Raw genomic sequence first — 27,054 nt, forward strand, 5'->3', positions numbered from 1 at the left:
TTCCAAATGAACACCCACTTTCCACCCATTGACTGCCATGTCCAAATATTTATTCAGTATTTCACAAATTACTGTGTTAATATGGATTAATAAAACTCCTTGGACGCTAAAAGCAATCGTTGCTGGAGACATGCATGAATGTTTCATGAAATTCTGTCTCTTATTGCGTTACATCAGTGTAAATTCATTTTTAATCTCTTCTCACTGACTCCGATGGAATAATTAGCGTCAAAGCTACATCAGCCATGATTTCTGATCTTGTTATCATTGATTCTTGAATCATGCATTTATATCTGTCTGAAGGACGACAGAAATATTAACCCCAACATGGAATACAGCAAGAGCCGAACCACCAACTTCCTTCAATCCTGCACAATGTGGCCATCAACATTCTCACAATGCCAAGTTCACTTTAGAGTGTGATAGAATTTGCTGTGGAACTCTGGTTCACTTATGGATTTCAGCATGTTTAGTTAATTCCATCCCAAAATAAAGTCTTTACACATAAGTCAGCCTCAGGACCATGATGCGACTCTGATCCCAGACGGGGCTTCAGATCTTTGGTCTATTTCCTTACTTTGTGTATCATGCCATGGCAAGGCCACCTATGTGATCAATACAATGTTTGAAACCCAACAAGACACTTGGCAGGTGACCCAAAAATGTTGCCTGCCCAATCTTCAGCCTACCTGACATTATAAACATCAAATATTCGTGAAAAATAAGAGACAAATCAAGTCATTATTCAGTTGAAATAATGTAACAATTACTTGAAATCTACGAGGAGTAATGAAAAAAATGAATATGTAAGTGAGTGAGTGAGTGTGGTATTATGTGTGTGAGTGAGGGTGGTGTCATGTGTGTGAGTGAGTGTGGGATAATGTGTGTGAGTGAGTGTGGTATAATCTGTGTGAGTGAGTGTGGTATAATGTGTGTGAGTGTGGTATAATGAGTGTGAGTGTGGTATAATGTGAGTGAGTGAGTGTGGTATAATGTGAGTGAGTGAGTGTGGTATAATGTGTGTGAGTGAGTGTGGTATAATGTGTGTGAGTGAGTGGTGTATAATGTGTGTGAGTGAGTGTGGTATAATGTGTGTGAGTAAGTGGGGTATAATGTGAGTGAGTGAGTATGGTATAATGTGAGTGAGTGTGGTATAATGTGTGTGAGTGAGTGTGGTATAATGTGTGTGAGTGAGTGTGGTATAATGTGAGTGAGTGAGTGTGGTATAATGTGTGTCAGTGAGTGTGGTATAATGTGAGTGAGTGAGTGTGGTATAATGTGTGTCAGTGAGTGTGATATAATGCGAGTGAGTGAGTGTGGTATAATGTGTGTGAGTGAGTGTGGTACAATGAGTGTGAGTGAGTGTGGTATAATGTGAGTGAGTGTGGTATAATGTGAGTGAGTGAGTGTGGCATAATGTGAGTGAGTGAGTGTGGTATAATGTGAGTGAGTGAATGTGGTATTATGTGTGTGAGTGAGTTTGGTATAATGCGAGTGAGTGAGTGTGGTATAATGTGAGTGAGTGAGTGTGGTATATTGTGAGTGAGTGTGGTATAATGCGAGTGAGTGAGTGTGGTATAATGTGTGTGAGTGAGTGTGATATAATGCGAGTGAGTGAGTGTGGTATAATGTGTGTGAGTGAGTGTGATATAATGTGTGTGAGTGTGGTATAATGTGAGTGAGTGAGTGAGTGAGTGTGGTATAATGTGAGTATATCAGTATATCACAGTGTGTCAGTTTGATGGCAGAAGAATGTCAAGTAGATCTTAGATGTCTATCACTTTGGTGAAACACAAACATCCGAATGATGCTGATAAACCTGTATACAATTATAGGTAACTGGCATATCTTGGAGGGAATTGTGGCATCTAAGATGACTAAGTGTGCTATGACGTCATAGAGGGAATTATGTCTATGATGTCATAGAGGAAATCACAGGTGTATGATGTCATAGAGGGAATCACATGTGTATGATGTCATAGAGGGAATCACATGTGTATGATGTCATAGAGGGAATCACATGTGTATGATGTCATAGAGGGAATCACATGTGTATGATGTCATAGAGGGAATCACATGTGTATGATGTCACAGAGGGAATCACATGTGTATGACGTCATAGAGGGAATCACATGTGTATGATGTCATAGAGGAAATCACATGTGTATGATGTCATAGAGGGAATCACATGTGTATGATGTCATAGAGGGAATCACATGTGTATGATGTCATAGAGGGAATCACATGTGTATGATGTCACAGAGGGAATCACATGTGTATGACGTCATAGAGGGAATCACATGTGTATGATGTCATAGAGGGAATCACATGTGTATGATGTCATAGAGGGAATCACATGTGTATGATGTCATAGAGGGAATCACATGTGTATGACGTCATAGAGGGAATCACATGTGTATGATGTCATAGAGGGAATCACATGTGTATGATGTCATAGAGGGAATCACATGTGTATGATGTCACAGAGGGAATCACATGTGTATGACGTCATAGAGGGAATCACATGTGTATGATGTCATAGAGGAAATCACATGTGTATGATGTCATAGAGGGAATCACATGTGTATGATGTCATAGAGGGAATCACATGTGTATGATGTCATAGAGGGAATCACATGTGTATGACGTCATAGAGGGAATCACATGTGTATGATGTCATAGAGGGAATCACGTGTATGATGTCATAGAGGGAATCACATGTGTATGATGTCATAGAGGGAATCACATGTGTATGATGTCATAGAGGGAATCACATGTGTATGACGTCATAGAGGGAATCACATGTGTATGATGTCATAGAGGGAATCACATGTGTATGATGTCATAGAGGGAATCACATGTGTATGACGTCATAGAGGGAATCACATGTGTATGATGTCATAGAGGGAATCACATGTGTATGATGTCATAGAGGGAATCACATGTGTATGACGTCATAGAGGGAATCACATGTGTATGACGTCATAGAGGGAATCACATGTGTATGATGTCATAGAGGGAATCACATGTGTATGATAAACTGACTGGTGGGGGCTTCACCAGTAGATATATAGCTATGGGTAGCAATAGTAATAGTAACTAGTTTCGCGCGGCTTGCGCTCATCAGACTGATTGCTTAGGGGCGTGTGCGTCCTTAAATACCTGAATAAACTGGCGAAGTCGTTTATTCCATGATGTGTAAGCCTGTCATTGGTTGTTTTATGACGGCTAAGTGGTGTGTTATAGTGACACGCCGTTAGTGGGTCGCCGGTGATGTGGCGTAAAATGTAGTCGCCGGTATTGGCGATTGGCGTGTGCTCCCGCGACTTATAGTGGTCGCCGGTGGTGGCTTTGTAACTGTATAAAGTGTATATAGACCGGTGGGTCGCCAATGTAAGTATGCTTGTGGTACCAAATTGATGTTTTTGGTCGCCAGTGTTATTGCCGGGTAAATGAAGGTGGCCTGGGTCGGTGGAGAAGAAGTGACCGGCGGCTCGCCGGTTTTTTAACAGACGCCTATTTGGTTGTGAGGGTAGTTAGTAGAACACTGATTTGTTCTAAGCGACACAGTTATATATTAGCAAAGCTATTAAGAGGCAAGGATACGAGATAGTGTCCTTGGTGAACATAATGAATGTGAATTGTTCGACATTGTATGTTAAATGAGTCATACTGGTGATAAGGAAAAACGAAACATTTGAATAAAAGGTGGAAATAAACACGTTTTGTGTTTTATTATTTCACAACGAAGAAGAAGTTGCAAATAATGAGTCCCGAGTTGGGGAAGAAGGACATCGATGGGGCACACTTGGTGAGTCTCAAACGTGTGGTTGAGTAAGCTGGTCACTTGTAGCTGGAACCGACAGTGTGAGTAACATGCTGGTGTTAATAATGTCCGTATGGGTGGCTCCGGGTTGGAGTTCCCTGAATTCTTCTAAAATGGTATCAAGTTGGGCGGCTATGTCACCGGCTTGGCTTTTTGAGGTGTTCCCGGTTCTGTTGAGGGAACACCTTCCACGGTTCTGTGTCGAGGTCGCCCCCTGCAATCACATAATTGTCCCATTTGGTGAATGGTGGCACCGGTATCCAGGGGAATGGAAACTGATGGGTAGTGGTGTGGGAATTTTCACTCACGTTATTATTGTTGTGGCAGGGCTGTCCTCCGGATTTCTTAGTTAGGTAATCACCCGTAGTGTAATTGGGCTCCAGGTAGGGTCCATGTACACGCTTGACGTGTGCCTTGGCATCGTCGGGCCTTTTGAAGGTTTTTGTGCAGATTATGCACTGGATACGTATGGAAGAGTGGGTGGCGCTAAAATGGCGGCGCAAACTATCCCTACGGGTGTAGTTTTTATTGACGACATTTTCATTATTTGGACACTAGGGGAAACCCGCCTAGCTGCATTTATTAACTTTCTTAATAATGCACACCATTCCATTAAATTCACCGCAGAATTTTCCAGGAATAAAGTGGCCTTCTTGGACACGTGGGTTTCTTACAACAAACAGGAATGCAAACTGCAGTTCACTTTATATAACAAACCCACGGACACACACTCCTATCTGTTGTACACGTCTTGTCACCCCAGTCATATCAAAACGAAAGGGCCATTTAGCCAATTCCTGAGACTCAAGAGAATCTGCTCCTCTGAATCAGACTATGATACACATGGTAGAAATCTTATCAACTACTACCTCAAAAGGGGTTACCCAAATAAAACACTACAACAAAATAAATACCGGGCAGACGCTTGCAAAAGAGAATCACTCTTAGCAACCAAACCCAAACCTGCTCCAATCAGGAAACAGGTGCTCATTAGCGATTACAATCCATTGAACATGGAGCTCAACGGGATCATCAGAAACCGGTGGCATTTACTCACCGGTTCTGACACTTGCAAAAGTTGCTTCTCATATTCCCCATGTCTCGGCCTATAGAAGGAATCCTACCATAAAGGATTACCTAGTTAGGACAGTACTACACTACCCACCCACCAAACCGCAAATTAGCGGCAAGGTAGTCAACTTCGTTAATGAGAGTTGCAAAAGAGAAGGATGCAAAATCTGCAACTCCTTAGGCAAAACACATACGTTTCGCAGCTCGACATTAGGCAAAACATTCAAAACCCACAAGTTTGAATGTACAAGTAAAAACTTGCAACAAATGCAAGAAACAATACGTCAGAGAATCCAAAAGAGAATTTCAGACTAGACTGAAAGAACACTTTGCAGACATCAGCTACAAGAGAGACAAACCTGTAGCTAATCACTTCAATAGTGATGATCACAGCACCAAAGATGTTAGATATAACATCATAGCACAGCTCAAGGAAAACCCTGAGTCTACCGACACCACAGTTAAGAGGAGAGCACTCGAACTGAGGTGGATATTTGAGCTAAAAACGTTCCACCCGCACGGTCTCAATGACAGAATGGTTGGCTGATTAATTCCCCCTTTGGTCAACTTGACATGTGTATGATGTCACAGAGGGAATGACATATGATATTTTATTGTCCCAGGATAACCCACCATGCTTGTCTCTCTGTTCTTGTTTCAGCCATATTGAATCTATGTTCCATCAGACTGTAAAGAATCAAGTCTGGACCAGACATTCCAGTGATGGATCATAACATCAACAATTCGGGCCACTGGGTGACACATACCGGTAATCAAGCACCTGGCCAATGAGGTTGTCTCTTATCACCAGCATTATTTGCTGGGGACTATTCTGGCAGCCCCTTACCTTCACCGTGCCGTAGGTCACAGGGACCATTGGTCCTGATAAGCTGGAACCCCTTCAGCATGGTCAATGCTCTATCTCAACACATGCACTCACATTTCATGTGTCCATAGGTGCCAACGAAGGAACAAGCGCATAAATATCTGTTCAAAAGATAAATGGAGGTTTCTCAGAAAATGAGATAGTTTCCCCAGCAGTTCCCGCAGCCCTGTCATTTCAGCGACCCAGCACCGAAGCATCTAATGCACTACAACAACCTGAGTGCATCAATACTGATTACTTCTGCTGAGGTGACTGGGAAACAAAGCCAAGAACAACCTTCCAGCTGTCCCAGAACACAAAGTTTGTGAATGGTCAAACTCAACATAGGTTGCAACCCTGGATGGCCATTGCCCTGAGTGTAACTGATGGCCTGAGTTTAACTGGTGGCCTGAGTCATTGAGTTTTACGCCGTTTTTAGCAATATCACGGTGGGGACACCAGAAATGGGCTTCATACATTGTACCCATGTGGAGAATCGAACCCGGGCCTTCGTTGTGACGAGCGAACGCTTTAACCACTAGGCTACCAAACTGCCCCCTGATGGCTTGAGAGCAGATGGGGTATATTCATAGGGATTTGTTCCCACTGTGCCGGCCGATAATTCGGATTACCGTATTTTCTTGAGTATAGTGCGCACTTTTTTTCGAAAAAACACAGCTGTGTAGATGGGGGTGCGCATTATACACGGATTATGAGTTTGGATGTTTTTTTCCCCCATGGAAAGACATTACCGTGAGCACGAAACACCGGAAATACCATGTCAACAAATCCATACTGAAGTACGCAAAATAATCATGTAATTACACTGTCTGGCTATAAAAAGTGTTCTTTCTATATCTGGACTTATGTTTGTAACTTATTTCATTCAAAATTCCTTTTAATATTGTTTTTATTAATTTCGGCGAAATCGTGTGTGAAGCGATCGGAAGAAGGCACAACTCACCGTTATTAACAGCAACCACGGTCAGAATACCGCTATTGACGCCTTGAAACGAATTTTAGTTGACAGAGAATGGATACATATATCATAAATGACATGCTTTGACTCGTTAAAAGTCATATTTGTTTTTGTTTGACGATTCTATGTCAACATGAAATTCTCGCGATCACGTGTGCGTGAGCCTTGACGGTGACTGGTCAGACTGGTTCCATTTAAAAAAAAAATACCCGGCAATAGCGATCAGCTGCTTCGCTTAGGGTTATTATTATTTTAAATATGTTTAGTAAAGGCTACATATAATTAAGAAAATAATGGAATATATCATTCCTGATAAAAAAAATAGTTTCAGATACGATTGTTGCCGATCCTTGCATTAAAAATCCTATAAAGTTATATCATTGGGTGTGTCTTGACCGAATCACCGGTCGATTCCAAGAAAACGTGTGTACAGCTGATTGCTGTTTCCGGCTTAGTTTACGAGAAAATACACAAGGTAATCTTAATCCCTAGATATAAAACAATGCCTAGCAGAACAATAAATACTATTTAAACGGTAAATAAACATGTCTGGTGATTTTTTATCTCAAATTTTGAATTTGTACTGACGAAGTTTCTCATCACCCGTTCGTTTGGCGGACTTCGCTGAAAGGGTACGGTGTAATTTTTTTCTGCGCATAATATTCAAATTTCTTTTTTTCTCCAAAATATTGAACCCGCTAGAGGGGGGTGCGCATTATACATGGGTGCGCACTATACTCAAGAAAATACGGTAATCCAGATTAGCCTTGCTGCATAGCCGACACAAGCCAGGTATTAATTAGCTATGGTGAAAAGTGTTCACGAAATTTGTTCACAAATGTCAAGGATGAACTTTCATGATATGATTTAACGTGTCATATGTAATTGTGAAAAAATTATTCATTTGAGTGAATACTTTTAATCAAACATGTATAAATGAGAAAGAACATCAAGAAGCACATCATTGTTTCATTTCATAATGGCAAATAACTGACCAGTGGGTTGAGGGAGAGGATAAAAATATTTGGAACCAATTTCGACACCTTGGGTCCCAGAACCACTGGAGGGGTGGCACTCCAGAATCAACAAAATGACAACCAACCATCCCAACATTTACTGATTTATCAGTTTGATTCAATCTGAACAAACCATGATGGAAGTTAGGATAAGCCAACTGGAATCGGTGGTAGAAAATTACCCAAAAAGAAGTAGTACTGCGAAATGGAATATGAACTTCATCGTCTAAAAATGTGCCTGGTTTCTGGGACAAAATGTGTAATATCATACAGAGATTCCGTTTTCCATCTTGTTGGGTTGTAAATTATTGTATGTCTGAAATCAATATATTTAAGAAATTCATAAATTGTGTTCAGTGCTCCTTTTCAATTGGACCAGAACTTGACAGCACGATAAACCCCATTTTAATCCTTCTATTGTTAAATGGTAGATTAACTAAATCACCCTAAACGATAGCTGCTGGCACAGTGAGAACACCCCTTCAGAGGTCACCCTGCCTGTGTGGCATGCCAGATTGGGTTATTCAAGAAATTGATCCGTGGATAATTCAAAGTGTTGGATCTTAGTATCTCAGTGTTTGTCGTAGTGTATGGGACATTACACAAACAGCATGTCAGCTAACTACAAGGGCTGGTCAAAAGGTTCTGAGCTTAACAAACAAAACCAACAATTGTGATAGTGTTTCTAATCGTTTGTTTCAACATAATCTCCCTACTTTTCAATACAATTCTCATATCGATAGTGAAGCTTCTCAATTCCAGTCAGGAAGACGTTTTCTGAAGCCACCCTGAAAAACCCATTTTCACGGCAGCTTTGAGGTCATCGTTGTCGTTATAGTGCTTTCCATGATGGTGTTCTTTCAGTTTAGGAAACAGGTGGAAATCACTTGGTGCTAGGACTGGCGAGTATGGAGGGTGGGGAAGCTCTTTGAATCCACATTGTTGCACAGCAGCCTTTGCAAGTCGAGAGGTTTGAGAAGAGGTGTTATCATGAAGTAGTAAAACTCCAGCAGTTAGCATTCCCCGCCGTTTTTATTTGATAGAATCTCTCAGGCGATGAAGCAAATCAGCATAGTAGGCCCCGGTAATCATCTTTTGACTTTCTAAGTAATCAACAAAGATCACACACTTTGCATCCCAGAATACATTATGGCCATAACCTTCTTTACTGATCTTGAAGACTTGATTTTCTTTGGTGCCAGAGAAGTGGAATGGCACTTTTTCATGGAATGGCACTTTTTCATAGCGGTAGACCCATGTTTCACCTGTTACAAATCTCTTTTGGAATTTGACTAAATCCTCCTAAATTAGCTCTAATCTTTCTCTGGCAATGTCGGTTCTTTTTTCCTAAAGATCAGAATTTAGAAACTTTGGCACCCAACAAGCAGATATCTTATTCATCTGTAAATGTTCATGAATAATAGTTTCAATGGATCCATGGCTTAGACCTGTGTCTTGCTCAAGTACAGCAATGGTAATACGTCTATCTGACAGTATAAGGTTTTCTATCTCCTTGATGCAGTCTTCATTGATGGAAGTTGAAGGAAGCTCAGACCAAGGGTCATCATCAAGGCTTGTTCCCCAGCCTTAAACATAGCTGCCCAACATTTAACAGTGGAATAGCCTTCATCCCTATGCACTTGTGACATGTGGTCATGAATTTCTTGGGGAGTACTTTTCTTAAAAACTTGATGACTACTCAAACAATGTACTGCTTTGACTAGTTCACTTTGTTATGGCCCAAAGTTGAAAGTTAGTCAGGCTTAGAACTTTTTTGACCAGCCCTCGTACTTCTGATCTTAAGTACATACTTGAATCTGCCTGAGTGTGTGCGCAGTGCGTGCGTTCGTGTGTGCGTATGTTAAGGATGACTAACACTCTCCATTATACAGAACAAAATTGACCAAAATGACAGTGGTTCTAAAAACATCTCTGGGCCATATGTCTCTTTACCTCTCAACACCACCCGAGAAAGAAGCTAATACCTACTTGTATTGCTCGTATGGGGGCTGCCCCAAATAAAATCTCATTTTGATATTTCAAATTGACCATGACCCACCCTACAAGTCACAAGATCAACTAACACTGTAGCTAGTCAGCATTCCAAAAAACTCCGAGAACATTACTTCAATTTTCAAATGTTGAAAGATGCATGCAAGCAGAAAATGAATAATTTCCTAAAGAAAAACATGATTTAAGACAGGAAAACACAAACAGCCTTTTAGGTTTAATATACCTCACTGCCCATACAACACAAAATATCTGCACATATTTAGAAATGACAGCAATTATTTTTACAGCTTTTTATCCAAACAAATTTAGTCATTAAAACCTTTATGGTAGTTGCTTCCATGGGGAAGTCCTAAATACCAAGGGACGTGCTACAGCAGACATATCAGCGCCTCCTCAAAGCAACCTGGGATAGCAATTGCTTTTATCCCTCATGTGAAAATATACCAATATTTACCTTCTTCAGCAGTGGTGGGCAGCCTGCAGCATTGGGACACTCCACTGGCATGTAATCACAGTCCGCTTCATGATCGCTGAAATTATAAACACAAACTAAATACTCTCGTACGGAAAAGCTTTTCTAATCAATAAATTTATTATAAATCCAGTTATTGTCTGGAAGGTCTCTCGAGAGTCATTTGTTTAAAAAATTGTTTTATATGTGGAAGATGTTAATGAAGTTGGAACAGAATCAGCCAATGCTACACATTATGAAACATTAATACTTCTATTTGCAACCCTAATTGATATCACACTGACAAATTGTCAAGGAAGAAGTTAGTTTTAAATGCTCTCTGAAAATATTTATTGTCTGCAAATATAAGTCAGGCAGAATTTCTGACAGAATCACACCATACTGTGGGCCTTGGACTAATGTGGTTTAAATGCTGCCATCATCACAAAATCAATTGTTATGTCAAATGTAAAGATCACCAAAGACAAGGAAAGTTTCAGAAAATAATAAATACTGACAACTGTGGAAGGAAGGAGTGGTTGACTTTGAATCAGCCACAGAATGTCATGGCAAGATAAAACCCGTTCTCGTCCTTTCCTAAACATGGAACTAGCACTGGAATCAGCGCTGGAATCAATTGCCAAAATGATGGTGTTTGGGGTGAGTGAGTGAGTGAGTTGGGTTTAACAGCTCTCCAATCCAGATTCCAGTTATATTTCGGCATACCAGCTTAGGGTGTAACTTGCAGTGCCTTAGACAACTGGGCAACCCCTGCCTCCCACCATCTTGGAATAACAAAATATGTGTTAAACCCCTTCTTCACAACCTTCCATAATAATATAACTAGCATTGGAATCACGTGCCACAATGACAGTGTCTGGATGGGTGACCATCCTGCAATGCCAAACCATCTAAAAAAAACCATCTGCTCAGCCTTCCATCATAACGTAACTACAATATATATGCAGTGATCTTTGGGAGACTTGTCTGTGTGTCCACCGGTGTCACCGTAACCTGGCAACACAGACTGATGGTCAGACTACTGACAACTGAAGATTGCCCGGTCAAAATCAGCCGGCCTCCATGACATGGCTGTATCATGCCTGACAACTGATATTACCTTCATACATTCAATCCACCATTGATACAAATCATGTCTGACCTTCCCCGACGTGTCTGACTCATTGAGTTAAACTAATGACTGCAAGTCAGATAGGTTTGATGCATACTTACCCAGTTAAACATACACATCTTCATAAATAAACAACTTTGACAGAAAATTGATAGACTCTTCTGCTGATACTGCTTGGCCAAAGATCAGAAAAGTTTAAATTGCAAGACAATTACAGTTCGGGGAGGCTTCCTGTGATCAATCAGTGAGGTGTGTGTGAGTACAACATACAAAGTTTGTATTTGGCTTGCACTTGACAGCTCGGCTTGTGCAGTCTCCCTCCAGGATGTCCTCTAACATAAAGATGTTACTTCGGGAGAATTCTGTATTATTGATCCGGCTCCACAGACTAAATGCTATTTCAAGTTCATGATATCGGTGGGAAACAAAAGTACACCCATCCTTTCAAGAAAGCACAAGTTTGACACCTGTGGCCCTTCTCAGGGCCTGGTAAAGTGTGAGTGAGTGAGTGAGTGAGTGAGTGAGTGAGTGAGTGGGTGGGTGAGTGAGTGAGTGAGTGAGTGAGTGAGTGAGTGAGTGAGTGAGTGAGTGAGTGAGTGAGTGAGTGAGTGAGTGAGTGAGTGAGTGAATGAGTGAGTGAGTGAGTGAGTTTGGTTTAATGCTGCTCTAAACAGTATTCAGGTAATATCACAGCATGTCAGCTTACAAGCGGGTGGAAAGCCCCGAAGTGATGCAAGTTTCTGATATTTACCACTTTGGTGAAACCCACCAGCATCAGTAAGGTGCTGACAAACCTAGAAACATAATCTTGGCAAACGGGATTTCAAATCGATAATCATAGGATTCTGGTGTGCCCAAGGGATGCAACTCTGAACAGTGAATTGCATTGTCTCAGACAACTGGGCCACCTGATTGTGAGCATATGCCGCTGGAATCCCATTCTGAAGGCCTCAAAGACTGCCTGACAGAAGAGTTCAGACTACCACAGGGCCTGGTAAAGAGTGAGTGAGTACATGAGTGCGTGAGTGCGTGAGTGAGTGAGTGAGTGAGTGAGTGAGTGAGTGAGTGAGTGAGTGAGTGAGATTTTACCCCATTTTTAGCAAAATTCCAGCAATATCACGGCGGGGGACACCAGAAATAGGCTTCATGTAATGTACCTATGTGGGGAATAGAACCAGAGATTTTGGTGTGACGAGCGAACGCTTTAACCACTAGGCTAACAGCACGCGTAAAGGAAATGTGTCATATACTTTAGGAGTATACTCAGGAGGGAAGAACATGAAGAAATGGACACTCGGACCTTCACGACTCTCACCTTGACCTTGCATGCTGACCACGCTTACCCTCACGGGGGTCAGCTGATCCACTTACATGGTCACAAGTCCACTAGAGGAACTCTGAAGTAGCTTGTATAATGCAATAACTGTTTGAGCTATTCCAGCAAAAGCAATGTCCAGGATATGAAATGGTGCATCATACAGTATGCACAAAGTGCTGTATGCACATAACATGCTTTCACTATGATTTAAATACTAAATCAATGAATAGAAAAACTGAATTATCACGAATCGTAACTGATTTGCAGACCATATCAATGCTCACTTCAATTGGCACAGAAAACAAAGGACACATTACATCTTTCTCCATGTATAGAATATGCAGCAAATACTGGGGATGAATGATTATGGCAAGAAAGTCTTATGTGCCAGAGCAAGTCATGTTCTTCAACTGCTTTGAAGTCCTCCATTTCAGTCTGACCATGCATTCACTGCACTTTGACAGAGTCTCCAGTCGTAATGATTTTTGGATATTTGACATTTTCAAAGCTATCATTTCCCCTCCCACTTTCATGGAACATCACCTGTGAGCTCCGCAGTGTTTTACAGAAATGGGAGGAAAGTAACAAGATCAGTGATGTTTGTGAATGAATCCACTCAATCTCATTATGTAAATTATTGAACTGTTTAAGACAGATTTTTTTCATTTTCTTTTACTCTGAAGAGCTCAGAAATCGATGGCATATTCTAAGATAAAGTGAGTGAATTCTTTCTGAAACCTGCAGCATCATTTCAAGTTCAGTGGGGCCAGACATTCCCTAACTAAATAACTGCAGTCAGTAACTGAGTACATATATCACTGCAGCCCTCACCACCCAGTTATATCACAAGTCTTCAGTTATACACCAATTATATCACAAGTCTTCAGTTATATCACAAGTCTTCAGTTATATCACAAGTCTTCAGTTATACACCAATTATATCACAAGTCTTCAGTTATATCACAAGTCTTCAGTTATATCACAAGTCTTCAGTTATATATCAGTTATATCACAAGTCTTCAGTTATATCATAAGTCTTCAGTTATTTATCATTTTTATTACAAGTCTCCAGTTATACACCAATTATATCACAAGTCTTCAGTTATATCACAAGTCTTCAGTTATACACCAGTTATATCACAAGTCTTCAGTTGTATCACAAGTCTTCAGTTATACACCAGGGATGTTTCATATACTATCAACCACTGGTTTGTCATGTCCAGACTCGATGATTGACAGGCCACTGTCACAGAGCTGACAATATTGTTGAGTGTGGCGTTAAACAACAAATAAACAAGCACATTATCAGGCTGGACATGCTCACCAGGTTTGTGAACCTCTGGTTTGTTTGTTTGTTGTTTAACACTGCAATCAATAATATTCTAGCCATATGACGGCGGTGTGTAAATACTTGAGTCTAGACCACACAATCAAGTGATTGATAACATGAGCATCGATCCACGCAATTGGGATTGATGACAGGCATCAACCAAGTCAGCGAGCCTAACCACCCAATCCCGTTAGTATCAGGTGCTAACACTGGAATTTTATAGGTTTCTTGAGTGGGCGTTCTTGAATTTGTTTTTTCCTTTCTTTTATTACTGCTCAGTATGTTCTCTTGAGTCAGAGACATGACTATGACTACGCTTCAGGCACTGACAGTGTTAATTTGAGGCATTTGTTTGTTTGTTTGTTTGTTGTTTATCGCTGCACTTGGCAATATTCAAACTATATGACAGCTATCTGTAAATAATCGAGTCTGGACCAGACAATCTAGTGATTGGTGTCATGAGCATCGATCCACCCAATTGGGTTACGATGAAATGCATCAACTAAGTCTGACCCCCCCGATCCTGTTAGTTGCCTCTTAGGATAAGCACAGTCGCCTTTTACGGTAAGCATGGGTTGTTGAAGACCTATTCTACCCTGGATCTTCACGAGTCTTCATTTGAAGCAGCTTTGAGTTGGCTATCTTTCTCTAACGACTCCCAGTGACACCTAAACATTCAGTACTATTCTTAAAGGAACAAACAAATGGATTCAAGAAAACAAAACAGTATCCTTCATATAGCATTCGTTCCCAACCTGACTTTGTGTCTTTAACTGATCTGAATATTGTTATGATAGCCATAATCAAAATGATCACATGTGATCACAAGAAGGAGCCAAAGAATTGATCTGCAAAAAGCATGCTTAGATGTATGACAAAGAACTATGTTTTCTCTAAGGAATGTAGGAAGCTGTCTGATCACAAATGGCCTATCTGTATGCAGGTCTTGGTGGAATTAACGGTTTCAATGCCATTACAAAGGGCATGGACAAATTATATGTGCATCACAATCTTGGGAACAACTTGCATCACTGCTTGATGCATTCTTTATCGCTTAGCGTCTATTTTTGAGTCGTATTATACTATCTGACCACGTTCAGATCCTGAAGTCATCAAATGAAGGGGTTATCGAGTATCTGCATAACATCTCACACAACTTAATATTGATGAATTAGAACTTCGTTTTTGCCAAACATGATAAATTGAATCAATGTTTCTCAATTCTCAGTGACAAATTGCGGAGGAAGCAATGAATGTCTCCACACTATTTGGTCACAGAAGACACTGGGGTTTGGGAAACATCTCCACACACAGGTTACAGCGACCTGTGAGTAACGTGATTACGGAAACCCTATCACCATTCCCAGTATCTCCACCATTTCATCTACAGATATTTCTTTCAAACACAGCACCCAGATAAGATTAAAGAGAGAATTGAATCATCAGTTACCCACAAATGGGAAATAAGTCAAAATGTATTGGACAAACTTTCTCCAATTTTAGCAAACAGCATTGCATCTTTAGGTTGATGTTGGTTGTTGGAGAGATTCTTTCATTAAGAGGTCATAAGAATCGCTGTAATTTCGGTGGTAAGTAGTTGAATGCATGGGCACCAGACAATTCCAAAGGATAAATTTTGACATATTTCCCTTTTAGCGTTCCAACGTATTTCAAGCCAAACTAGTGCCATAGTGTTCCTTTGTCCAGCCCAAACAGATCAGTGAACATGAAATATCTAGTTTTCAGATCAAGGGCCTAATGTGAATGTAAGCCATGCTCGGGATTGAGAGCCTAAACCTCCTGATTAGCGATATTCTTCCCAGTATTCTGAGTGATTGAGAAGGGTCTTACACAGCTTCCAGCAACACTCCAGCACTATCACAGGAAGGCACTACAGAAATGAGTGAGTGAGTGAGTGAGTGAGTTGGGTTTAACGCCACTTTTATTCCAGTTATATTAAGGCGTGTCAGCTTAATGTGGGAGGAAAGCCCGAAGTGATGCAGGTCTCAGGCGTTTACCACTTTGGTGAAACCCACGAGCAAAGGTATGGTGCTGAGAAACCTAGAAACATAAATGGGGCGAACCGGGATTCAAACCCACAAACATAGATTTCTGGCGTGCCCCAGGGACGCAACTCTGCACAGGGAATCGCAGCGCCTTAGATGACTGGGCCACCCATGCCCCCACTACAGAAAAGGGGCGACACATGCTGAAAACATATTGGCGATAGAACCCTGATGTGATGAGTGAACAATTTTAACCAGCAGACTAACCCACTATCCTATATTCTTAGATAACTCCTCGGTTTGGAAACTGTTGGAATATGTCGTAAGTAAGCAAGACTTGAGTGAGTGAGTCAGTATGGTTTTATGCCGCTTTTAGCAATATTCCAGCAATATCACGGTGGGGGACACCAGAAATGGGCTTCACACATTGTACCCATGTTGGGAATCAAAGCCAGGTCTTCGGCGTGATGAGCGAACGCTTTATCGACCGGGCTACCCGACTGTCCCTAACACTTGAGTGTGATGTGATTGAATGGATTGCGTAGTCGGGCTGTAATTTGTTTGATTGCCTGTCATGTTGCTCATAATATTAATCACTGGTTAGTCTGATCCCAACTTGATTATTTACAGGCTGATGTCATACAGCTGTAAAACTGCTGAGAATGAAGCTAAACAACAAACAAGTAAATCAAGGCCATGCAGTGAGAATGCCTCAACATTATATGTGACCAACCGTTAAAAGATAAGGGACACAATGGGTGAAAAGTCACAATTTGACTTTTCATTATATCTTAAAACTACAGCATTTTTGGAACACAAATATACAATTCCCAAGCTTCAATTCATATTTATTACAGAGATACATGACATCACACATGGCTATCATCACTGAAGTAAGTGGACGTCAAACGTCTGTATGACATCATGGCATCAATGTACCCTAGCACCCATAAAGTCCCTTTTGTCCTGGTGGGTCACATCCCATCCTGCTCATGAACATACTCAACAAACCTCCTGTGACAGGAGAACAGCATCTACTCCTGGATAAGCAGAAGACGTAGCTCATGTATCACTTCACTGTCACAGAGACAGCATACAGCCGGGTCGTGTCAGACCAGTCACTGCTAACCATGTATCTAGTCCAATCCATAGCCAATCACAGGGACATCTGTTTCTGATACCAGCAAGTACTCCGGGGCTATGTCCTCGCTCCTAGGTATGGCTTAAGGTTAAAAAAAAATTAAACTTATTGTATTTTAATTGTTATCTCCTTCAGGCGTTCAATTGGGAAATCATTATTGTTCTTGTAAAAGATGCTGCCTTCATCAGCAGCACTGCATCTTCCGTTAGTCCTGAAGAACTTGGAACCCGTTGAGATTCCAGGTTAGAATTGGTCCCTAGGAAACTATGGTGGTTGTAATGGATTGTCTGGTCCAGGCCTGTTGACTTCGCTGATGGTGTGTCAATGTGCCCCGTTCATGTGGATTGTTACCCATAATATCATTCACTGGATTGTCTGGTCCAGGCTTGTTGACTTCGCTGATGGTGTGTCAATGTGCCCGGTTGTTATTGACAGGCCATCCAGCCTGGGTGGTCTGGCTTTTGGTGGGGTGGGTGGCTGCCTGATTAGCTGGGTGGTTGAGTGGCTAGGTTACTGGGTAAGTTGCTAGTTTGGCAGGTTGGTGATTTTTTGATAGGTAGGTGAATTTGTGTGCATGTGGGTTAGTGGGTTGATCGTTAAGATTGGTTGGTGGGTATTTGGTGGCTGGGTGACCTCGTGCCGATAGGTTGGTGGGTATTTGGGAGGCTTCGTGACCTCGTGCCTGGTAGGTTGCTGAGTATTTGGTGGCTTCGTGACCTCATGTCCTGTAGGTTGGTGGGTATTTGGTGGCTTCGTTACCTCATGTCCTGTAGGTTGGTGGGTATTTGGTGGCTTCGTGACCTCATGTCCTGTAGGTTGGTGGGTGTTTGGTGGCTTCGTGACCTCGTGCCTGGTAGGTTGCTGAGTATTTGGTGGCTTCGTGACCTCATGTCCTGTAGGTTGGTGGGTATTTGGTGGCTTCGTGACCTCATGTCCTGTAGGTTGGTGGGTGTTTGGTGGCTTCGTGACCTCGTGCCTGGTAGGTTGCTGAGTATTTGGTGGCTTCGTGACCTCATGTCCGGTAGATTGGTGGGTATTTGGTGGCTTCGTGACCTCATGTCCTGTAGGTTGGTGGGCATTTGGTGGTTTTGTGACCTCATGTCCTGTAGGTTGGTGGGCATTTGGTGGCTTCGTGACCTCATGTCCTGTAGGTTGGTGGTATTTGGTGGTTTTGTGACCTCATGTCCTGTAGGTTGGTGGGTATTTGGTGGCTTTGTGACCTCTTGTCCTGTAGGTTGGTGGGCATTTGGTGGCTTCGTGACCTCATGTCCAGTAGATTGGTGAGTATTTGGTGGCTTTGTGACCTCTTGTCCTGTAGGTTGGTGGGCATTTGGTGGCTTCGTGACCTCATGTCCGGTAGATTGGTGAGTATTTGGTGGCTGGGTGACCTCGTGTCAGGTAGGTTGGTCAGTTTGTGGCGTGGTTGGTTTTGTGGGGTGGTTGGTTTGTAGATGGTCGGGTGGGTAGGTTGACATTTAATTGATGATGTGGTAGTTGGGTGGTTGCATGGCTGAAGATAAGTTTCACATCAAACAGCTGTGTGGCTAGTGGCCAGTGCCAATGTACATCCCCTGCTAGTAGGTGGGTATTTGGTGGGTGGGTGAGGGGAAGGTTGGCAGGGTGGCAGGGTGGCAGGGTGGTCAGTGAGGTGGTTGGTTGAGGGGAAGGGTGGCAGGGTGGTCAGTGAGGTGGTTGGTTGAGGGTAAGGGTGGCAGGGTTGGCAGGGTGGTCAGTGAGGTGGTTGGTTAAGGGGGAAGGGTGGCAGGGTGGCAGGGTGGCATGGTGGTGAGTGAGGTGGTTGGTTGAGGGGAAGGTGGCAGGGTGGCAGGGTGGTCAGTGAGGTGGTTGGTTGAGGGGAAGGGTGGCAGGGTGGCAGGGTGGCAGGGTGGTCAGTGAGGTGGTTGGTTGAGGGGAAGGGTGGCAGGGTTGGCAGGGTGGTCAGTGAGGTGGTTGGTTGAGGGGAAGGGTGGCAGGGTGGCCAGGTTGGCAGGGTGTTCAGTGAGGAGGTTGGTTGAGGGGAAGGGTGGCAGGGTGGCAGGGTGGCAGGGTGGTCAGTGAGGTGGTTGGTTGAGGGGAAGGGTGGCAGGGTGGCCAGGTTGGCAGGGTGGTCAGTGAGGTGGTTGGTTGAGGGGAAGGGTGGCAGGGTGGTCAGTGAGGTGGTTGGTTGAGGGGAAGGGTGGCAGGGTGGCAGGGTGGTCAGTGAGGTGGTTGGTTGAGGGGAAGGGTGGCAGGGTGGCAGGGTGGCAGGGTGGTCAGTGAGGTGGTTGGTTGAGGGGAAGGGTGGCAGGGTGGCCAGGTTGGCAGGGTGGTCAGTGAGGTGGTTGGTTGAGGGGAAGGGTGGCAGGGTGGCAGGGTGGTCAGTGAGGTGGTTGGTTGAGGGGAAGGGTGGCAGGGTGGCAGGGTGGCAGGGTAGTCAGTGAGGTGGTTGGTTGAGGGGAAGGGTGGCAGGGTGGCAGGATGGCAGGGTGGTCAGTGAGGTGGTTGGTTGAGTGGCAGGGTGGCAGGGTGGTCAGTGAGGTGGTTGGTTGAGGGGAAGAGTGGCAGGGTGGCAGGGTGGCAGGGTGGTCAGTGAGATGGTTGGGTGAGGGGAAGGGTGGCAGGGTGGCAGGGTGGTCAGTGAGGTGGTTGGGTGAGGGGAAGGGTGGCAGGGTGGCAGGGTGGTCAGTGAGGTGGTTGGGTGAGGGGAAGGGTGGCAGGGTGGCAGGGTGGCAGGGTGGCAGGGTGGCATGGTGGCATGGTGGCAGGGTGGCAGGGTGGTCAGTGAGGAGGTTGGTTGAGGGGAAGGTTGGCAGGGTGGCAGGGTGGTCAGTGAGGTGGTTGGGTGAGGGGAAGGGTGTCAGGGTGGCAGGGTGGTCAGTGAGGTGGTTGGTTGAGGGGAAGGGTGGCAGGGTGGTCAGTGAGGTGGTTGGTTGAGGGGAAGGGTGTCAGGGTGTCAGGGTGGCAGGGTGGTCAGTGAGGTGGTTGGGTGAGGGGAAGGGTGGCAGGGTGGCAGGGTGGCAGGGTGGTCAGTGAGGAGGTTGGTTGAGGGGAAGGTTGGCAGGGTGGCAGGGTGGTCAGTGAGGTGGTTGGGTGAGGGGAAGGGTGGCAGGGTGGCAGGGTGGCAGGGTGGCAGGGTGGTCAGTGAGGTGGTTGGTTGAGGGGAAGGGTGGCAGGGTGGTCAGTGAGGTGGTTGGGTGAGGGGAAGGGTGGCAGGGTGGTCAGTGAGGTGGTTGGGTGAGGGGAAGAGTGGCAGGGTGGCAGGGTGGCAGGGTGGTCAGTGAGGTGGTTGGTTGAGGGGAAGGGTGGCAGGGTGGTCAGTGAGGTGGTTGGGTGAGGGGAAGGGTGGCAGGATGGCAGGGTGGCAGGGTGGTCAGAGAGGTGGTTGGGTGAGCGAGTCTTAACACAGCAGCAACAGCAGGGGACATCACAGCTAGTCATGAAACACAGCACTACACACTGATGAGAGTGTTATGGTGCCCCACTTAATGGACCTCATCAATATCTTCTAGTTATATGTCTTCCGGGCCAAATTACATCTTGTTCTACTGTCAGTCTCTCACTTTACAGCTAATGACAAAACACTCTCCACCACTGTGAGTAGATTGCTGACTGATAACAGTCACTCCACACCGAGTGTTATCTCACTCAACACCATTGTTCAGGGAAACAAAAACATTCCAACACTCAGAAGATGAAACACTTGCACATTCCTCTTAGCTCAGGATGGAAAGAGTGACTTTCTGTGTGCTTAATCAAAGGTTGAAAAGGTTCATTAATGAGTTAATGCATATATATTTTCTATGAAAAACATTAAATCATTCAAGAGATTTTTCATCAACTCGAAAACAAATATGCATATTGATACAATGGAAGAAATCCACAAAAATAAAAATACTTTATTAATCTTGGGTGAGATCAAGAGATATCTACATTGTAGATATCGCTGCAATGAAATGGCATCACAATGCTTTGCAGACCATTGTGACATCATTGTTACCATGATGTCACAACCAAATGACATCACTAATGGCTCTGCTACTGAAGCTGTTAGGAATACTTTTTACACTTAGAGTTAGACACTGCTTATTAATGTCTACAAACTGAAAAAGTTGGAAGAATGGTGTTGAATGATGAAAAAAATCTTGGTTACTTTGAACATCGACTCTTTCATATGACTATAGTTAATCTGTCATGAAACGCGTTCTTTAACTTCTTTCCAGTAGTATATTTTTATTTAAAACAGGACTAAGGAAGTGTTTTTTTCATTCTGTACAATAATAGATTAACTATAGTGATATAAAAGAATGGAGTGTTCTTGAACTTCTTTTGAGTAGTATATCTCAGACTGTCTGTCATCCCATTATCCCTGATAACACTGATTTATCAACTACCGTAAACCCTTGAATAAACGCATGCCTGCATTATATGTAAGCATTCCAATATTAACTGTCCACAGGACACTCTGAAATACATAAACGCTGGGCATTTATTCAAGGATTTACAGTAGCTGCCATACACACATTGTACTATTTAGACAACCACAAACAGTCGGCACATCTTCTCAAACATCACAGTTCTGCTCAACAAAACAAAACCATGCCAAAACTAACATAATTAGTTCCATACAAAATTAATTTATCAACTTTTAGCTTCAATAAGCTTCTTCATAATTATCAACTTCAAATGTTATTTCAATCCCTTGAGGCAATTATCCGTAAGCAATCCCTAAGCCAATAAACAGTCCCGTAATTGCAGTACTTACAGCCATCGAAAAGAAACATCATCCAAGGTCTATCAGGAAAATTACATAAATGTAACATTACCTCAAAATTGGTGGCAGAGGATGGCAATGATTGGCCTGACAGGACGAACCTGTGAGAGACGTGCGGCTTGTTGTCTCTCACCATCCAGCTTACATGAGCAAGTCAAATCAATACTGGAAGAGTGTAACAATGATACATACAGAAGCAGGCGAGTGACATGCTGACTAGTTACTTTTACCGATGTTGCCGCCAACAGAAGGCAGAATAGATCGGTCATTTTTGTACGGTGGTTATCCATCCAAAAACCTGTTGCTCTGATACATTGTTACCAATTTTGTTATTTTTTTGTGACTTGAGGATCCTGGTTGCAGAACAGAAAACAAAGATGCTGTTTTTTATTTGAGACATTATCTGTATCCCAGATGGCTCTGGGAGTGGTGTGTTGACTGCTGAAGCAGAGGATTTCTTGCTTAGGTATTATCTCAGAGCTCGTAAATATCCCCAACGTGTGTGGAGTAAGTGGTGTGTCATGCATCCTGTGTCCCAGTGTTCAACCCTACAATGGGAGATGCAGCTGAAATGACAAAAACTTCAGCAAGTGGCTCGGAATAGGACCAGAATAGTTCCGCCAGCCAACATACAGGAGTAAGTCTTCCCCCCCACTGGGATGTTGGCTCCTGTCCACCTTGGCAGAGTCTACCACTAGAACCAGGCTGGCTTCAGGGACAAACCGAGACGCCAAACACACTGCTCAATTCCCAGTGTTAAATTGTTTGTTTTTTTAACACCGCACTCAGCAATATTCCACCTATATGACGGCAGTCTGTACATAATCAAGTCAGGACCAGACAATCCAGTGATTGATATCATGAGCATTGATCCACGCAATTGAGATACTATGACATATACCAACCAAGTGAGCGATCCCATAAGTCGCCTCTTACGACAAGCATCGTTGCCATTCACAGCAAGCATGTGTTCCTGAAGACCACTTCTGCCCTGGGTCTTCACGGGTCCGCAGTGTTAACAGATGTATATCTTTGCTCATATATCATTGTAAGCCAACAGTTCAAAGTCAACATCATGTCGACTTTGAAGTGACCAACTGCATGATATTTTTATGTAACAGCAAAGAGTGAGATCTTTTCCTGCAACATAATGCTCACTTAGCAGTGACTTCAAATATATTTTAGTTGTTGTCTCAAAGAATGAGATCTTGTCCTGAAACATACTGTTGACTTTGCCCTGTTCAGTCCGATATATCTCTGCTCAAATCTCAAAGTAAGAACATAACACTCCTGTGATATACCGGTACTGTAGATTTTACAGCGACAACTTGAATTTGTCGTGTATATTGAATCTTTATCAGTGTATAAGATCCCCATCTATTATGATGGAAGGAGTGAGTGATTATGGGTTTTTTCGCAATTTTACCAATAAATACAGCAATATCACTGCCGGGTGGACACAAGAAATGGGCTTCAAACATTGTACTCATGTGGGAAATCAAACTACGATAAACAAGGAGTTGTTTATTTCTTATATGAGATATCAATGTTTTGTACATCCATATTAAGGATGTCAATCAATTGTACAAGCTTTGAAAACATGTACCCGTATTTTAAATAATGATGACACCCCGAATATAATCCAACCTCTACAATGTCGGACAACTCCATTTTATGAACAGGGGGGGGATTAAGTTTGGTATTCTCAAAATTTTCATGTTGATTATCTGCACCTTGTCTCCAAATACCGGTTGTCATATCTCTCCCACTTTTTGGTGCGATCGATCAGCCATTGCATTCATCTGCACTGTCCAGCTACATCTATGGGGAACAACTCACCAGACACTTCCCTCTCAAATAGAAGCGTTGTCCAATTTATGACGAATTTCCAGAAATGACGTCATGATAGAACAATGTTTTATCGTGAAATAAACCACACTTCGTTCTTCATTGTTCTTGGCAATTTATCGTCATGTAGCTATCTTATATATATATATATATATATATATATACAAAAATGAGGTAAATGTTCACTCGGTGTACATGTAATATATAATAAAATAATAAAGTCCACGTTAGTCCATCATCTTCTTTATATCAGTTTCATACATAGTACTTTCGCTGTCTCATGACAGCTCTTCAGTGTAATATGTCATTGTCAGTTACACTGAAGAGCTGTCATGAGACAGCGAAAGTACTATGTATGAAACTGATATAAAGAAGAGATGATGGACTAACGTGGACTTTATTGTTTTATTATATATTACATGTACACCGAGTGAACATTTACCTCATTTTTGTATATATATATTTACACATATATATATGTGCCTCCATGGAGGAATATTACACATATCGGAAATGGAATCAATACAACACACATTCTGCCATACAAGATCTCCATACCAATTTGTACTATTAATTCAGAATACTGATAAATGCTGCCATATTGTCAGCTTGACCTTCAGCCATGTTGTGACCTTTGACCTACTCATCAATGACCTGCTCTCACACAACATATGTCAAGGAAGTAGATGCTCCGTCACACACAAGGAAATGAGCATGTGAAGGAATATGTCCTGTTTGTCTTCTTCTACGTACAAAAGTACGGAAATAATTGATAACTAGAATTCTACCATGACATTGATGAATGCTTGATTCTGATTGGTTAAAAAGGTTTCCTTTTTGCTACAGAAACTCCTTTCATATATATTAAGCCTTTTCACAAAAAACGTGCGTATGAATTAATACATAGATAGCCAACATATCGATTCATAAAAAATGGCTGCCGATGGATCACCCCCATATGAACTGTAAAACATATCTATATGTCCTCTAATACACGCTGGGTCTCTAATACCAGCCATGTCCCTAATACACTCCGAGTCAAGGGCTCTCGCGAAATTAACAGACTGTGTAACATCAAATAGATATCAATACAGTAGTTTGATATCGGATGTCTGGGGCGTTCTAGGCCACAACCCTGACTGCTTCAATGATGACATTAAAAGATTTAAAGAAGGCATATCTTTTGCATACAGATGAAATGTTTATGAAACTGTTAGAGAAATGTTCTATCGTGACCAGAATCGGAACAATTTAAGTTATTTCCTCATTGAAACAACCAACAATGAAAGTAAAATATAACATTATAAAAATGACAACATGTTGTTTACAAACCTTTTTCTGCTAAAGCGCTCGGTTCAAAATTATAATAAAGAGGGATCTATTCTACAGTGGGACTACATCAAATTTCAAAACACAGTAGGATTATCTCCTAATCGACAGGCAATCCTTCACTTTGGCAGGTTGTATCAACAGTGTGCTTCATATTCTTAAACTCTAGACTGTGAAGCAAATTCGTTTTATGTTCTTATGTCCTTTGGGTGTGAAGGAGAACTTAGTGAGTCAGTTATTGACACTAGTCTAAAGCCTGAATCGGGTAAGATTTCTATCCAGTAAGCTCAGTTCACAATAGCCCATATGGTAGTGTACAGAATGATGCCCAAAGGTGTCAAAGTGCTTTGGCACAGATTGCAGAGGTCCTAGCAGGTTGGAACCATGTCCCTCTAAACCCCTTTTGTTTGTCTAGATTTGGACGGTCATGGGTTCCAGACCACCTTTAGGGTCGAGTCCCGTCCGGGATTTGAACCCACACTACCAGAGTGAGGCACCTAATCGTCAGCACACAAAGTCAAGGCTTCCACAAAATGAAAGTCCAACAACTGGTAGTCTAGAATACTTGTCAGAGGGGTACACAAAGTACATTGCTGAGTGGGTTAGATCACTGACTCTGTGTGCTGGCGATTAGTTGCCTCACTCTGGCAGTGTGGGTTCGAATCCCGGACGGGACTCAACCCCCAAAAGTATGACAATCTGTACTTTACTGAGAAAGTGTTATCCCAAATATAACCTCTGTAAACCATTCAATGCCCGAGAATCAATGGTGCTAAAGCGTTACCAATGAAACTTGATCTTCCTTGCTGCAGTAGTGCTATGTTGTTAACGCAATGTGACATGTGTGTGCATTACTCCCATTAGCAAACCCTCGACGTCATGTCGGCTGGAAATATATTTTGTTATGTGATGAGGGCATTTTTATGGCTAACTGCAAATGTCAAATTTTCACATTACTGAAAACTTAGAAATATGAATTAAAAATATGATCAGACATGTTCAATCACTTGCAAGTTTTGGGCCTATGAGACTATCAAGTACAGAAGGATTCTAACCCGATTCCCTCACCTCTTACAACAAGTAATACAGTGCTGGGCACCTATTCTAACCCGATTCCCTCACCTCTTACAACAAGTAACACAGTGCTTGGCACCTATTCTAACCCGATTCCCTCACCTCTTACAACAAGTAATACAGTGCTGGGCACCTATTCTAACGCGATTCCCTCACCTCTTACAACAAGTAATACAGTGCTGGGCACCTATTCTAACCCGATTCCCTCACCTCTTACAACAAGTAACACAGTGCTGGGCACCTATTCTAACGCGATTCCCTCACCTCTTACAACAAGTAACACAGTGCTTGGCACCTATTCTAACCCGATTCCCTCACCTCTTACAACAAGTAACATAGTGCTGGGCACCTATTCTAACCCGATTCCCTCACCTCTTACAACAAGTAACACAGTGCTGGGCACCTATTCTAACCCGATTCCCTCACCTCTTACAACAAGTAACACAGTGCTGGGCACCTATTCTAACCCGATTCCCTCACCTCTTACAACAAGTAACACAGTGCTGGGCACCTATTCTAACCCGATTCCCTCACCTCTTACAACAAGTAACATAGTGCTGGGCACCTATTCTAACCCGATTCCCTCACCTCTTACAACAAGTAACACAGTGCTGGGCACCTATTCTAACCCGATTCCCTCACCTCTTACAACAAGTAACATAGTGCTGGGCACCTATTCTAACCCGATTCCCTCACCTCTTACAACAAGTAACACAGTGCTGGGCACCTATTCTAACCCGATTCCCTCACCTCTTACAACAAGTAACACAGTGCTGGGCACCTATTCTAACCCGATTCCCTCACCTCTTACAACAAGTAACACAGTGCTGGGCACCTATTCTAACCCGATTCCCTCACCTCTTACAACAAGTAACACAGTGCTGGGCACCTATTCTAACCCGATT

At 42.8% G+C, this 27,054-nt stretch overlaps 1 protein-coding gene across 2 annotated transcripts in view; it reads right to left on the reverse strand.

Annotated features, from left to right (window-relative positions):
* LOC124114026 (E3 ubiquitin-protein ligase TRAF7-like) overlaps positions 1-27,054 on the reverse strand; it is a 173,285-nt gene that overhangs the window by 98,977 nt on the left and 47,254 nt on the right. For both annotated transcript variants that reach the window (XM_046474561.2, XM_048386930.1), the window contains exon 8: positions 10,225-10,300. In XM_046474561.2, coding sequence (XP_046330517.1) covers positions 10,225-10,300 — 76 coding nt within the window. The remainder of the gene's footprint in view (positions 1-10,224; positions 10,301-27,054) is intronic.

This window comes from Haliotis rufescens, unplaced genomic scaffold (assembly GCF_023055435.1).
Source record: "Haliotis rufescens isolate VD_foot unplaced genomic scaffold, xgHalRufe1.0.p SCAF_62, whole genome shotgun sequence".
Taxonomy (NCBI): Eukaryota; Metazoa; Mollusca; class Gastropoda; order Lepetellida; family Haliotidae; genus Haliotis; species Haliotis rufescens.